The sequence below is a fragment of the Schistosoma haematobium genome, chromosome 3, assembly GCF_000699445.3.
Source record: "Schistosoma haematobium chromosome 3, whole genome shotgun sequence".
In the NCBI taxonomy this organism is placed as follows: Eukaryota; Metazoa; Platyhelminthes; class Trematoda; order Strigeidida; family Schistosomatidae; genus Schistosoma; species Schistosoma haematobium.
In genome coordinates, this window is record NC_067198.1 from 36,775,528 (window position 1) to 36,792,899 (window position 17,372).

The window sequence follows — 17,372 nt, forward strand, 5'->3', positions numbered from 1 at the left end:
CTCTCGTGGTGCCAAATGATGACGATAAGAAATAAATGTGAATACCTGTCGATTATTTATTTAAATAACAGAAAAACAACCACATAAAATGTATCCAGTGTACAAGAATTCTATGTACAGTTATGCATTTGTTTTTTCGCTAAATAAATATTTCACAAAAATGCGACTATTTAGTTGGCAGAGTTTGAAAATATATTCTATTAACTGGGATTTACACCACACCTATTAAGTAACTCTAATGTGGTGTCTCATTCTCACTTTGGGACATATTATTTACAGTAATAGAGGTGAATGGAATGTCTGAAACATTCATGGCAGAGTAATCGGAAGAATTAGTGTTATTAATATAAAGGTCTGTACCTTCTAATTTATGACGTTCCATTATTCTTTCATCACAAATGTTTACAACAGAAGCAGAAATCTCCTGATCAATTGAGGTAATTCGTACATTAGAATTGTCGTGTGGTGTGAAATCTGAAGGTATATTATCTGGATGATTATAAACTTGTGGTGACACTGAAGCTTTAGCTAGTTCAGCAACAAGGGCTTCTTGTTTATCCTGTTCGGAGTTATTATTGCTGCTGTTGTTTGTCTCAGTGAAAATATTAGTTACCTGGGAAATTTCAGACGATGGAATACAATGTACAGCACTTGGAGCAATAGATGAAGTGGATATTTCAGTCACAACCGCAGGGGAAGAAGGCTCTTTGCGCGTTTTGAAAAAGTCATTTAATATTTTATCCATACTAGCTACACGCGGTTGACGAGGCGGATGTCTGGAAGTGCCTGCTAGACGTCTAAGTGGCAAGTTTGCATTTTGAGCAGCAGCACCAAGTGGAACTGAAGGAATAGATGGTTGATTTGGAGACTCATCAAAGTCGAACTCCTTTAGCTTTACAATACTAGTTAAGGATTCTGAAACCTTCGGGGCAGGATTATCATTTGTTTCGGTACGAATTTTGGTTGCTATAAATTTTTTTTGAGAAAATGAAGAAAAAGGAATGTTGAATGTCTACAGCTAACCACAAGAGAATTGATGAGAGCAAATTAGAATAAAGACGATTTGAAAGTACAAACTGATGATAATTGTAGTTAATAAAATACACCAAATTCCTTATCAGTTCGCATTATGAGGTTTTTCCGAACGGGCGTTTGGACTAAGTAAATGAGTTTAATGCTAGTCGATAGGCGGTATGCAATCACTTGAGGTGATCGAGTGATTACTCACGAGAACGAATTATTGATGTGGTCCTCCAATTGAACTGATATCACAAAATAGGTATTCGCCCAGCAAAATAGATCTCTTTTTAACTAAATAAAATGCGCACATACAAAATACTGAACACGAGAATAAACACGGTTATGAGTCACTTAACAAATAGACGATTGTAGGATATGATAATTATGGGTCATCGACCATTCAACAGTAGTCCCTAACTATCAAGCTTCATTCTTCCCCTGTTACGTATCAGTTTGTTCCATACAAAGAAAGAATGCTTGAACACAAGCTACGGCTCAAATTACAAGCTATCAAGAACAAACAGTGCAATTGACTGCGTGGACCGAAAGACACATGTAACGCAGGACCTAGTACTAAAGTATAATAATCAGGTTTAACACGGATTGAGTGAGACAAAACTAAAGGGATTAATACAAATAAGCGAAAACTAAAACGACTCAGATTGTTTTAACTAACGAATACTAAGTATCGCTTATCAACACGTAGATTCTGTTTTAAATCAGTATACATGCTAATCAGCGGTAGATAGTAACACATCCCAACCACATAATTTGATTGTTTTATTACAGTTCACTTTTATTGCTTAATTCAGGAGTCCATTATACATGACCGTTACCACGAAGACATAAAGCCAAATACAATTCACACATATCTTCCATTTCAACGGCTATTTGACATTTAATACAGATTGGGTTGTTGCAGAATATTTTGGTTTTTCACTTTAACCAAAAAGAGTGATATAATTGAGTACACCGTGTACTTCACTCCCCTCAAGTCTTAGTAGCTCTGGTAGATTTCAAAATCTCAACAGATACAAAGACACCTGAATATTTGCCAACTTCTGCAGAAATTCTTCATATATTAACCTATGGGTGAGGAACATGGGCTAGGGCAATAGATATGTACAGGCGACGAGTATTCGACTGTAGATATCTTCAAAAAATTGATCATATTTGATGGAGCGACCTAGTGAGTAATTATGAGTAAGGTATCTTCACCAGCTTAGCTGAGACATGAGTTATGAACGTTACGCCATCACCTACCTCGGCATATAGTGATGGCGAGCATGGGAATAGGTTAGAGGTGGCCAAACAAAGACATCAAACTAGACCACAACACTTCTTGTTTGTCTGAGTAAAGTCTGTGACGAGACTCCCTGGATAGAATCTGCGTGACAGTCGTAATCTATGGTAAGCGACTAGGTAACAGCCGCAATAACACACGTTCATCGATTATATATCTACACACCAAATCCAGATACCAGTTTCAATTGACATTTTTGATGTTTCTTCATACACTAATTTGTTTTATTTATTTTGACTTCACCGTTTATCTTGTACATGCTGAGTTTGTGTCAACTTGGACCGACTCGTGTCGGGTCCCACGCAAACTATCAATGAATAACTTTAATAGGCACACAAAAATCTAGCTTGGCGGTTTTACTTTTAAACAGCAACCCTTTTAGTGAAGTCTCAATATGATAAAATACGACGATGTTACATAATGAACGGGTGCGAAACGAAACAGTACATCTTGTTGATTAGTATATCTTATTTTTCGGGGGTTTATCTCGATCAAGTACGATTCGGTTTACGATTAGTTATGGAAGAGTAAACTTCAGTCGAGTACACAACGTAACGAAAGTTTTGGTCACTATACGGAAACTCTACCCAAGTCTTATCATATGATTCGAACGCTTATTATTTCAGTATGGGAAACGACATCTAATGCAAGCAATATAGAAATCTTGACCTAACCATTATGTAAATAGTATTTCTAAGATAAATGACGGAATCAACCTCTTTTTTAGTAAAAATTATAGCAACCTAACCGAGATTTAAGCCAAATAAATACCTTGACTTCTTACTTATTCGCAAAGTACAAATGAGATCTTACTGTCTACGTTTAGACCTTTAAGTGCTTCACTCGAAGAACCCAGTGTTACCTAGATATCATACCACATAATTTTTCGCGCAAAATTCTAAACAGTAGATATGCATGGCCAGATAATGAACTGTTTTAAACACTGCATATCCTAAAGTAGAATAAAGCAGAACATTAGTTCTATTCTTCCAGTTTTACCTCACAAACTCATTCTAAAGTTTGCTATTTCAAGGATGCATAATCTATCCTTACAAAAGATGACCTGCGAATTCAGTATGGAGAAATGGGAGTCCTTATGTGAGTATCCTGATGTTTTTAAGCGATGTTAAGCTAGAGATTGGTGAACCGCAAAAAGATCGTTTGGCTTTCGCCAATTTACGTCACCTATGGTAAAGGTGTGATATCCGTCTATCAATTAGAGGACAAGTATATTGAACATATGTGCCTGGTCTTACGTTGTATCTGACTGACTGAGCTACAATTAACATTTCAGATACTTTAAATCCGATTATTGTCCATCATCTCACTATTTCATAAAAATAACAAGCATGGAGAACTCAGCTTTTAAAAGAATCATCCACAAGTAACTAAGGCAAAGGTACTTAACAACTAACTATCACGACTGAGTTGTTACAACTACTCAAACGTCTTGACATTAGGAACTCGTTAACGATCCAAGGTAGAACATTTTCCAAGACAAAGACATAGGTAACTAGCAAAAAGAATATTGAGGAAACCAGTGTGTAAGAATAGATAAGATGAATAGAGAGCAGGAATCCGTGTGACTGTGATTGGTTCCGCCCATAGTCATATAAAATCATTTACATCCAAAGCAGTTGATTAGAAATTCGGAGTTATTCCTTAAGCACTTGTGGAGACGTTGGCGGAAACAGGTTAATTGGAAAGGATATTCGTACGTAGCAAGTCTCCTACTAACAAATAGATAGCCGGGCACGTTTGAATTTGAATGGAGTATATTGTGTCCGGAAGTTCCGACTCCCGTAAAGGCAGTGAACGACGAACCACATAAATTACTGAAAAAATTTAGGGATAAGTACCACAGAACAAATTATTCCCTAAGTTTGCATCAAACTTACTTTCCCTCTGAACGTTAGGATCGATCTTCCCTGGACAAACCCATTCTAATTTAAGCGGTTCATTTTTAGCGATGGAGTCATAAAATGGCAGCAAATCAACTAAAGAAAGCCCATTAGGATACTTGTCCATGAACTGAGTGTCATCATCAAGCAGACGAAAATCACTTCCTGACATTCAAATTAATGCTGTGATTTTTAAACCAGCCAATACCTTAAAAACAAAGCAAGACAATAGGAATTAAGTTTTTTAATGAGCAATTTTACATAACTCTAGTAAAATGGCATCCAGGAACTCCCATCAGCTGGACCCAAATCGCCACGAATGAGAAGGACGATATCCACTATCCACCAAATACCGGCCCCACCCAACGTTAGGAGTTTACCGAGGCCTGTACCAGTATGACCCAGACATAGCCGGTCAACACCAAAAAATCCTAGTAGTAAGCTGTATATGAATGTTGTTACAAAGTAATGTCCTTTGTAATGAAGGCAGGGATAATCGGGTAACAAAAAGGTACGATTCCCGTAGCACTCAATATTGTCCAAAGCATGACACACAAGTGATGTGAGCATAACCGAATCTGTCGCTTTTCCGCCCCATTTTAAACATCCGTATTTCAATTCATCGTATTGCGACTTGTTACTTCTTAAATCTAACAGATATTACAGTTAACAAGATACCCACCTAAGGGAGGTTCACACCAAATGGAATGACGAGGAAGATAAGAGCATTTAACCAAAGGACTCATGGGGTCATAAGAAAAACCGGTCGACTCATCAAATAATTCCGAATGATTATCAGAATATTTGAAGTTTTCTACAACCGGAATGTTAAGGTAGTTGCTAAACACAGATATCCAGAGAAAAGGAAAAATAAGTATAACATAATTCAGCGACGTAATTACAAAACAATCCCCAAAATACATGAACAACAAACAGAGGGTTGAATGGTCCGCTTAAAATGAGTACCATAAAATAGTGACAATTTTGGAAGATTCAAACACTGCCAATATAACATGTGAAGTCGAAGTTTCTGTTCATGTGAAACAAACTCTACGTTGCATTTTACGAGCACTCTTATGATTCATAATGGTTGTCAGAGTCTAAAGTTCAAAAAACATTTTTGATTACAAATGTAATTTGGTAAATAAAACATCATCTGCTATGGCCCCAAGGGGGATTTCGATAGCTTAAGCGTTGAGTGCTTCTTGTACTGCTGACGGTCTAGTTTCAAATCAGTTATGCACAGCCAATCATATATGTGTTCCAAACTGAAAACACGTAACAGCAGAAAATTCGCCCCACCACAAATCTCTGCCTTACACGATAGATCACTTTACATTGGACAGTTTGTCGAACCTCACCAATGTCATGACTGACTAACATCTTCATTCATTTGCACGTCATCGATTATCCCGTGTGGTGGTGGTTTCACCCCGACTTCCTTTAGCTTATTCTTACCCACACATTCCTTGATTAGTAGCATGTTTATTATATGCAGTCATCAAAGTAGCTCTAGTACAGGGATACCCCGAAAAGGTAGTACAAGTTATTCTCCAACCAAGCGCTATGATTTCAATGGAGATCACATTTTTCCCGCCCAACTTCAATAGTTATCGACCACCCATGTAGTCATTTTACGTTAGTGATTAACATCATTCTCTGATTAAAAGAGTACTGAAGCTTTATCGTGAACAAATCCAAACTGGAACAACAAATATCTAATGTCCCTATTCAAGTTGCCAGGGAAACTCAACTTGTTCCTTTGAACCAGAGTATTTTTTGCTGTAAGTCAGTATTTATAATTGAAAGTTTTGTGGGATTTGGATATTTATTGAGACCTTGGAAACGTCACTATGGGCTCGAAAATTCATTAAGTTACAATACAAGCAGCCAAAAGTAATTTTCATCTCTGGATCTTGTACCAGCTTTGTTCAGAATCTTAACCATTTTAGTGTTATTTTCATTGATGTTGCCGTATATGTTATCTATGCTATCTAGCTCTTCAGTTCATATAAAAACCCTAGGATAGTTGTGGGATGCAAAGTTCAACTGCAATTGAGGAGCGACAGGTCATCAAGATTAACAAACAATCTTTGGCTGATATGGACGATGCATGTAACCTTGCTACGTCTTTGATCCCTCTGTCTAATAACATACAGCAGAGTTTGTTCTGAATAAGTTTGAGACCTAGGTACTGATATGTCTTGTTGTTTGAAAGCCACCTACATATCTGGTCATCGCTGATTGTCGTGTCGGAAACGATTATCACTTATATTCGAAACGAAGGATCTCTGCAATTCCTACGACGCGAAAGTAAGAACACAAAGACTAGTGTAAGTGAAGATTTATTGACCCAAAAACACGACGACTCTAGTAGAAAATACACTCAATTATATATTGGTCGTACACCTATTTCGATTAATAATCAAGATGAAACCATATATATGAAAAATACATAGAGTCATAACAAATCACATACTGAGCATAGTTCATGTCAAATGAATACAAGAATATAGTATATTATACAGAATGAAATATCATACGAGACAATAAAATAAATACTACATTGAGTAATCATTATATTGGATCAAAACGGAAGTAATGCCGAACATAACTCATATGGAGTAAATCAATCGAATTTTGACTTTTCTTTCCATCATATCACGTTAGTTATCTAGTTCAGCCTTGAGGCTAGTGATGCAAGAGTCTGATTTATGACTGAAAAGCCTTGGGGGGAATGAAAATTATTTTCTTGACGGACGAGAAAAAAACGAGTTGACCGGAACACTAATCGGTTTGTCTCTGATTCATATCAATGCATAAAGGCATGAATAAATTGGCAACCAGAACGACTACAATGGACAAGGAGTTCAAAAAGACAACTATTTTCAAATTAGAAATTAGAAGAGAACAGTGGAGTTCAGAGGATTATGTTTAAATTACAATAATTTCGAAATAAGGAAGAAAAAAGATGTAGATTATACATCAAACAGAAGCTTAAATTTATGGAATAAACCAGAGAAAAAAAAACTAAAAATGTTACTATTTTCAGACTTGGAATCAAGTGAAACAGTGTCCCCAAAAATATATTCCGTTGTTCTTCAGTATCCCCTCATTGTTCTCTTCACACCAGAACTGTAATTGCTAAACCAGCTAGTTCTTTCAGATTTTACAGAGAAACCAATAAATACCAGTAAAATTTGGCGGAATCATAAAAGGACACCAAGGTGGATATTTGATACATATTGTTCACTGCAAAAACTCCGACATGGTAGCAAATATGAAAACGTAGGTATTATTACCAAGGCGTGGCTTGATGATTTCGAGTAAATTAGGGATTGGATAGATTGTTATCAATAAATTAATATATTTGTAATATCCCGATGAGTAGAAAAATTAAATTTTCTGACGTTTTCTGACTCAGTGCAAGCCACTTCTCCAGAGAATAAATAACGAAATCAAAATTAATCTAAGTTTAAGTAATATGAAGGAACAAAAACACATAACGTACTTAAAAACCGTACAGATAAAATTCGAAATCTGACCCATCATAACAAGACCCACCAACCACTACTGATGATCTTATAAAACACTTATATGCTTATAGTGTCGGTTACTATGGTAAACCCACATAACTTCCTTTAGTTTTTGGACAGGTCGCTTTACTCATTCTTCTTGCGTCACGTTCTGATCTTGTCAGTTATTTACTCACTAAGCTTGACTGTTCTTATATGAGCGTATGTGTATACTTCTTACCCCATTCATCACATGTCTGTAACTTATTTTTGTGTGACAATAAATATCGATTAACGCTTGATTAAATCGAGTTGGCTTATATGCCTTCTCCTCTGAGCGTCATTCCACCTCAATTTTTTTCACCGCTTCCTTCGTTTTGTTCTTCTGATTGGCAGTTCAGATAAATGATTGTACAATATATACGTATTCGAAATCCTTTCCGTTATATAGTAACTCAAGTTAAGTCAGTGTTGATATACGAGGATTGGCTACATGTATGTTTCAATAACGATCTGTAGTGACTTACTTTTATCACGAGAAGTCGATTGGTTTAATGAAAACAATAATTGTTATAACCAATTGTACCAGTGACTGTTTTAATGTGCTCTTTGTTTAACTGTGCTAAAAACATCCATTATACTCACTTCGATTGTGACCTTGCGCGAGTCCGGTTGCGCTCAGTAACCAAGCTTGTATCCTGGCACGATCTTGGTATTGTTCCGATACCACGAGATCGCCAGCAAATATATCTCGACTTGGTCCATTAACTGCCTTCTGATATTTGGCTTCCAGGGGATTTTATGGATATCCTGGCACGTGTTCCTTTGTAGTGGTGTTTATAGTCAACCGGGACTCGACACCACGCTACAGATCTATCAAACGATATAATCGGAATCATTTGAGGCTCCACAAAAGGCTAAAAATCGTGTACAAAAGCAAAATATACATAAAACAATGTGACCATTTCAATTTTTCCAAGCTGTTTGAATCATACTCCAGGTCCTTCACTTTGTCGGCTTGGGGTTGTGGAAGTTTTTTAAATTCAGTGCCATCACGAACTGATCTTTGCTAAATCAATCATAACCTTAGAGTGATGGACAAGTGATTCACTCTAGTATGGGACTCCGGTATGCTTATCCATGACCCCGCAAACTGATGGTCGGACCCATGATATTCAGTCTCGCCGATGATCTAACTGTCCTAACATTTCATGGATTTATATTGTCTGTTGTTCCGGTTATCGTTCAAATGGCTAAAGATGACTTTAAAAAATATTGGTTGATTAATAAAAAATGAGTTTATACCATATATGTTTGCTATATAACAGCAGCCTCTGCAGCAATAAGCCTCAACAGACACAGGGGAAATAGAGGAATCCTGAAATTTCACACAGACAGAACCAACCAAATACTGATTGATGGGGAAGCTCTGGAGGATGTGGAAACCTTTATGTACCTGGGCAGCATCATCTGATGTTTCCTGCACAAATGTATCTTCAAATAACCTGTTTTTGTTCTTTCCAAACCTGGTGTTATTATTGGTAAACTGAGCTAAAATGATTCGTTTGATATTTGAATTGATGTAAAAATAAATTAAACGTCTCATGCAGTCTAGAGAGTACGAATGTTTAATATCAGTGGTTACTTTTGAAAAAAGTCACACTTCAACAAAGGTATACTGGTGGTCGTAGTTGTTTTTTATTTAGGTCGTGGACCGGGACAGTTGAACCAACGGTCACTGAACGGTTATTAGCAACTACGAGCTGACGTAATAGTTTTCGAATCTCGTTATGTACACAGACATATATCACCATGCAACACCTATGTGATCTCATTTAGATGCATGGCATACTTATTATTAGTGTGACTTCTTTCGGTGAATTAAATCCTCAGAACCATACTTTGTTGTTGTCAATCCATGAAATACTATACTATATCAGAAGCTCTTTTGTCAGAGAATTATGAAAAATCCCTACCTCAAGCATTAGCCTTCTTCATTTGAAGTTAAAATTCATGCACGTTTAGCAGGGGCTGTAGGTGTTTAGCTCAAAGGACACAATACCAGCAAAGCATCCAGCTTAGCTTTAAATCTCCAGCTCATTCGCACGTATATTTTAGTATTTTGTAGTTAGCTACTAATGAGTAGTTAAAAAAATCTATTCAAATAATGTTTTCTGTTCCATCCATTAACTGTGGGCACTAAAACTACCTGATTACTAAGCTTTTTTTAATGACATATTCTTTTGACTAATTAAAATAAAGTCCTCATCCTTCGCGCTTAGTTTCTTCGTAATAACCTACTAGAGATTTTAGTTACGGATTTTGAAATCTCCATCCATACAATATAAATCGAGGTTAAACATTGAAATAGTTCCTCAAGATTAATAAACAGAATGGTAAATAATGCAAAAAATGAATTCCGACTATATTTCAAATGAACAAAATGTTAAATATAAATCAAATATTACGAAAGCCATAAATTTCAGGCATAAATTAGCATAATTCTGACGAGGTTTCATATGATGAAAGATGATTAGCAGAAGAATATTAAGTTCAGCTACACAGAAGAATGAAGAACATATTCTCATTTTATGGAACAAGTTCTTGTATGACTCACAATATTGACTGCTGGAAACATTCAGTGACATGCTGAAGACTAGAAATATGGTTACATCTAATGTTATCCTATTAATTATGCTTCTTTATTATTTCCTTTGTTGTTGTGTTTATTATTATTATTGCTATTAAGAATTTTTCTTTTCATCATTAAAAATCCTGACAGTCCAAACAAGTTTGTGCAACTGTGCCAAGAACTATACACTATTACAGTCAATCAACCACAGTATTGTGTACTAATTTATTGGAATAAACAAATAACAAATAAATGTAGTTTATAAATATTTAACTTAATTGGCATAGTAGTGTATATTTTGTTAGTTATTGTTTGAATCAATCTGGCATTTTCACAAGGGAGGTCTTTAAGTGACCAAATTGTTATCACTACTTCTACTACCACTACTACTACTACTACTACTACTACTACTAATAATAATAATAATAATAATAATAATAATAACAATAATAATAATAATAATAATAATAATAATAATGGCAGTAGTACTTCTACTGTTGTTTTTGTTATCACAAACTATATCAAGCACTTGCATATTAGTAAATCAAATATTTCCATACATCAATCATGTTTGTTTAGTGTATACACTCATAAATAAACATTTATGAACAAATTTAAACGGAAATGAACTAAATACAGAGGATAAGCTTCCCAATGTGTTGAGTTTAATTTCAATAGAAAAATTTTCATAAAATGAAGTCATTTGTGGTCAGTTAATAAACATCTATCATGTGTATACAGTTGTGTTACTATAGACGATTGATAAATTTATCACCATCTCATAAGAAGGGATAGTAAACATAACTATTTCATCTAAGCGTTTAACCTATTTACAGTGAGTATAATTCCTTATTAAAAGCAACAATATTAGTACATGTTTATATAAATATATAGACTATACTTATTCCCTCCTAAATATTTGTAAACGTTTTTTTTCATTTTTTTTAAACACATAAAAATGGGGGGGGGATTTAAGAAGAGATAAATTTAAAAGTAAATAAAAAATAAATTAGAATTATTTATTCATGAAAGCAAGAAAAAAAAACGCGAGTGGAAATCAATTTCCTGTTTTAATTTTAATTTATCTTAGTGGAAATTCTGAAATATCAGAGTATACACAACAGAAAATTGTCATCGTTTAATTCTATGTAAGTAAAAACAACTGATAGGACACCCTGGATCTTCATTACTTGATCATATGAAGTATGGATAAACATTATTTTGTTTAATTGGATTATAGGTTTCATTGTAGGTATTTCGAGATCATTTTACTGATAAGTCATTAACTAGGATATGATATCTATTTAATGTTCTTCAATCATGAGTTATTTACGAATAAATTCAAACTATATGCTAAATTTATTAGTAAGATTGGATTGTGTCTGGTACCGTAATCCAAGACATGTGTTTCTCCCTATCTTGGATTTTTCATCTGTAGGCTTATTGTGAATACTAACGGTAAAATGCATGTATATCCAGCTGATAAGTTATATATAGGATAGAATATGAATTCTGGATTCGACTACTAACCACAATCCATCTTTTTATTAAAACTTGTAGGTAAATGATAATAGAAAGACATTCTAATAGAGACTGATTAGCTTCAGCGGTTAATATTAATAACCAAAAAATAAAACACCTTACAAATATGAACAAAACTATTAAAATATTATCAAGTGCAAAGTTTTTTTTAAAAATAGGTGAAAAATATTCTATTGACAGTAATTTGATGATAACAGGACTTTAACAGAGCCATCGAAATATTAGAAAGAAAAAAAATTAACCAAATAAAATAGCTAAAACACAGTGATTTTTTTAATATCAGAAGGGGTTTTGTGGAGATTTTAATAGTTTCAATAGTTGAAATCATGAGTCAATTGAAGTTAGACCGCCATGGAAAACCTGGAAGCACTGGATGACCGTTTCGTCCTAGTATGGGACCCCTCCATGTCAGTGCTCATCCACGATCCCGCCCACCCCGCTAGATTCGAACCCACGACCTATCAGTCTTGTGGTGGTTTAGCTTCAACTTTGATTGTAATTCTCATTCTTGTCACCTTTCCTGAACATTAAATAGAAAAATCCACCCCCTTTTTTCACAATTAAAATATTTAATGTCCAATTACGAGTTGATACGCTCACCAATGAAATCAAAAATAATCCAGTACACACACACACACACCATTATTATTATTATTACTATGCGCCTAAAAGTTAATATCAATGTAAAATAGCAACAACAAAAAACAGGAAAAAATGAAAATGCAGGAAAGCAACATTTTTTCCAACAAAAAAATTTATAACCACTTACATAAAAAAGAAGAAAAACGAAAACGATAAAAATCAACACAAACCATGGAGAAGAAGAAGAAGAAGAAAACATACTAGTCGAACATCAATCTCTCATAAAAATCAAATTCATTTTTATGTGTTCAATGTTCGTGATTTTTTTTTGTTTCTTTATAAATCAAATTTCTCTTTTCAGAAGTATAATTAGTTTCTAAGAAAGCTGTTCATTGAAAAGTTTATTACTAGTTATTCATATATTACTATATTACTATTACTATTATTACCATTATTATTACTATTACTATTATTATTATTATAATCAGTAGTATTGCTGGTATTATTTTCATTTGTGTAAAAGAAGTTTCATTGAATTGTCTTTTTTTTTGTTTTTCTTTTAGAACAATAAAATTAGAAATAATTTTGCACAACTGTAAACTAACTATGATCAATTGATTAATCATTATTATTGCCATCACTACAAATGAATGGGTATGTATTTCATTATTGAAGTTATGCATTAAATATTGTAAGACTATTCTAGATGTTAATTTTTTTTAGAAAAAAAAAGCAAAAACATAGTTTTTTTATATTCTAATGAAGATTATTAAATTACGAGTAACTTCTGAGACCTATTAATGGACTAATATTATCTATATGTTCTCATGGAATAACTATTCAGTAACTAAATTGTGTATATCTATATTCCTCTTATGATAAGCTTCATTTTGATCTATAGATTATTATTATTATTATACGATTTACTGTTCTTAAGTTATGTCCAGTTTATTGATTACAGTCTCCCAAGGTTCGCAGCGATGTTTTGGCTTGATCTTGTATAAATGTTATTTCCTATTTTATGGTATGATGCAGTCAGTTTGGTTGATATATAAATCAAGTATGTTTGAAATAAATGATTCTCATAGTGAAAGCTGTTATTGGCATCATGGACTCAATTGGATAGGCTAGTCGAACAAAGAACTAATAAAGACGCTAGGCCGATCATACCGGTTGACTGTCATTGGTTTAACACAGTACTAAGATTGAATAAGCCATATTTCAGTGGGTGAATAAATCACATGATAAGTAGTTGGGTATAAAGTCACAACAATAATGAATAATAATGATTTCATATAATGTTAAACCTATGAATGAAATGTTCATTATTGAGTATAACCATTGTCTTATTACAGAAATATTGTACATAAAAAAGTCTATTAAAGGGACGGATTTTTTTTCAGGAATAGAAATCAGTCGAAGAGTTATTGATCAAATTTAAAGCACTGTACTGATGATGCATTGTACTTGTAAAGTTCTTAGCAAAGTGAACAGCCAAAAGTTATCTATGAGACTAAGAACTGATAACTTGAAATCTTACCATAAGTAAGATTATATTCTGTTAGTAAGTAAGAATTAACTATTTTACTCCAGACTTATTCATTTCACATATATAAAAACATTAAAGATTAATCTCTAATACTCAGATGATTAAAGTTACTTACTAACATGGTCTAATACTTCATGATTTCCAGTAGTTCTTTAGCTGACTGTTATTTGTTTTTTTGTTTTTTTGGTTGGTGAAACTTATCATCGGACTGTTACAAAACTTCCATTGAAGAAACCTGTTACGGACGTCATATACAGTAACGTAAATAAGTAACATTTTGATATTTCATCCTTAAACAGGTTTTAGATTAAATAGTGTTCATTTGATATTTGTTATTTAGGTTGAAAATAAAATAGAATCATACTAAGTGACTTGATTTTAACGTTTATAAATATAAGTCAAACTGGTTGGCTGTCTATGCTCCATCACGAAGAGTAACAGGCATAAATAAGTAAGTAAATATAAGTCAAAAGAAGAATTGTTAGTACATTTTTTTCTATTTAATTGTATATTTCACTTCCAAATTAATGCACTACTAAATGAAGAATAATGGTTAGTAGTCTCTGTTCCCCATAAATACTCAACTGACTATTATGTTTACACTACAAAATCATTTATTTCCCAAATTGCATCATGAGGCAAACCCTAACTTGGAATCCTGAAGGGAAACGGAAAAGAGGAAGGCCAAAGAACACATTGAGTTGGAAAATTGAAGCAGATATGAAAAGGATGAATAACAACTGGAAAGAGCTGGAAAGGCTTGCCCAGGACAGGGTTGGATGGAGAATGTTGGTGAGTGGCCTATGCTCCTTCACGAGGAGTAACAGGTGTAAGTAAGTAAATAAGTAAATCTACGTGCCTGGTAAATCTTTCAATATTTATTATTTAGAAATTTATTGATATACTACTTAGATGTTTAAAATCTCGTTAATGGTTGAAGCGTTAATGTACTTAAATTTAAGGATCTCCATCAATTTTTTGAATTGCTTTATAATAAATAGATTAGGAATATTCAAATTAATTTACAGTATCAGTTCAAGAAGTTATTATTGTTGGGTTGAACTGTGTAAGGAAATGAGGACATAGCCATTTAAATCTTACTCTATGATTGGAGACATTTTAGATAATATGACTCAAAATCAGTTCTATAGGGTCAGCTGACTTTGTTTCAAATTTTCAGCTTATTTTATACTGTTGATTTGACCAATTTGTTATTTCTTTTAAGTTTATATCCTCTATTTCTAGTAGTTTTTACAGTGTCAGAATATTGGTGTCTATTTTTGTTTTTCACTTCATTCATTTCATCTCTCTGTTCTAGCATGATGTGGTAAATTGAACGGATGCATATTTCTATCCAGTTTTACACTAATTATGAATGACTAATTACCATAAATAATCATATATTTCATTATATGTGAACTTGATTTTGTTTATTGCCCTGAAGAAGTTCAAACAAGTTTGCTGGACGAAACATTGAAATTAATTTTAAATTTAATATATAATGACTTTTCTATACTTGGCGCCAAATTATTGTCAAACTAACACGGAAACCTAGTGGGTATGATTTTCAGCAACTTCAACTATTCGACATATTGTACATTTATTGATAAAATCCGATCAGCGCTAGGGACTAAACAGACAAGATTTTGGTCTTCATTTCATAATCAACCAACGTAAATATTTCAGTCCTATAAAATGTCAATTCTGGCCCAATCAGCTTAATGACAATGTCTCAGACTGTGAATCTGGGTGACGCTAGTTTGAATCTCATAGGGAGTAACAGTTCCTCCAAGGTAGCTAGTACGCCTTACTGATAAGTGCTGACTAGTTCGAAACTTAGGTCTACAGTTTCCTATTAACTGGCTTCTGCCATACTATTATGATCTATTTTACGGTTATTACTACTGTCATTGTATACAACTATTCTCAGAATTTAATTTAATACTTTGTTCTTATATACTTTGAAAGTAGCTCTCACTAAAAACTGATATGAACTGAGAAACTGTAAGTCACCTAAGATGACTGGATTTCTATTTAACTCAGATTTGAAATCTCCAACTGTTCATTAAAGATTAGGAAAAGAATCACATCAAGAAACGTAAGATCTCAAGTGCAGTTTGATAGTGTTCATCCATCTATTGATCAAACCTAGAAATCACCGGAAAATCATCGAAAAAATACAACTATAAATCAATACCACCGATGAATAACAAACTTTCTCCAACATTGGGTTCATAATTTCTCCTTAAAAATTTCAGAAAATCAGTCTTCAATCTATACGCTATTGACATCATATTAGGTTTGCAATACATCCCAAATTAACTGAGAATTTAATCAGAATGGGATTTGTGGAGACTGTAGTATTCTTAACCGTTAAATTCACGAGTCGACCTAATCTAGATCACCATTGAAAGTCTGGAAGCACCGGATGGCCGTTTCGTCCTAGTATGGGACTTCTCAACAGAGCACATCCACGATCCTGCACGTGGGATTCCAACCCGGGATCTTCATTATCGCGCGCGAACACTTAACCTCTAGATCACTGAACCAGCAACCAAAGGTATTAATATCTGAGTCCAATCAACCCATGATCTTGAACAACCCTTCATTATTATTCTAATGAGTAGTTAGTTTCTTGTTTCCCATGAAACTTGAAGGATTTGGATTCTATTTCGTGTGAGTTAGTGATTACACATTACTGAGAAGTCTAAAATTACGTCGAAATGGCTACCTTATATATACTTAGCATCCAATAAATCTCTAATTAATGTTAGCCAATTATAAAAATGATCAAATACTTACTTTACCCATTTAATGGTTATTCTTTCCTCTTATAAATAAACCAATCATGTATGAAGTTATTTTTTGTTGGTTTACTTTAGAAAAATATCCTATCAACTTTCCTTATTATTCTAATCATCACCTACTACTTTTAAACAAGTGCGTTTTCTGTTTTTGTAACCCGGATATTTTTTGAATTCGATCGAGTTTATTCATTGGTTAATTATCTCATTCATTCATAAATGTTTCTATGATTTCTTTATAGAATTCCATATAAGAAGCAAAGAAATCTAAGGGGAAGAAAATAGGAAAGGAAATAAGGCAGGCAGGAAAAATAGACAAAGGTAAGAGAAACAAAATGAATCCTACGTTTCTTCTGATAGAAAATAAAAACAATTCACTATATATATATCTATATTTGAACATTTTGTTTACTTATCCGTTGTATTTATACATTAACACACTACTTCAGCTTCATATGGTATATAGAAACACAATTGTAATACATATATATGTATGTATATACATTTATGTCTATATATTGACA

The 17,372-nt window shown here is 33.6% G+C and overlaps 1 protein-coding gene across 4 annotated transcripts; it reads right to left on the reverse strand.

Annotated features, from left to right (window-relative positions):
• Positions 1–38: 38 nt before the first annotated feature.
• On the reverse strand, positions 39–5,232 carry TM2D2 (TM2 domain-containing protein 2). Of its 4 annotated transcripts, none has more exons than XM_051213779.1 (4): positions 4,907–5,232; positions 4,222–4,874; positions 614–966; positions 39–559 (listed from the first exon to the last, which is right to left on the reverse strand). In XM_051213779.1, the coding sequence occupies exons 2-4, from the start codon at positions 4,394–4,396 to the stop codon at positions 236–238; spliced, it is 852 nt and encodes a 283-aa protein (XP_051069781.1). In that variant the 5' UTR covers positions 4,397–4,874; positions 4,907–5,232; the 3' UTR covers positions 39–235. The 4 variants fall into 4 exon arrangements, with proteins under 4 accessions (XP_051069781.1, XP_051069780.1, XP_051069782.1 ...); XM_051213778.1 differs by having other exon boundaries at positions 39–578; XM_051213780.1 differs by having other exon boundaries at positions 43–966; positions 4,222–4,432; positions 5,127–5,232.
• Positions 5,233–17,372: the final 12,140 nt, after the last annotated feature.

Excerpts from the sequence above, each read along its gene's own strand:
- TM2D2 (XM_051213780.1), bottom strand. The coding sequence starts at position 4,396 with ATGTCAGGAAGTGATTTTCGTCTGCTTGATGATGACACTCAGTTCATG. Across the intron at positions 967-4,221 it reads TCCTAACGTTCAGAGGGAAA|CAACCAAAATTCGTACCGAA; the intron begins GTAAGTTTGATG and ends AAAAATTTATAG.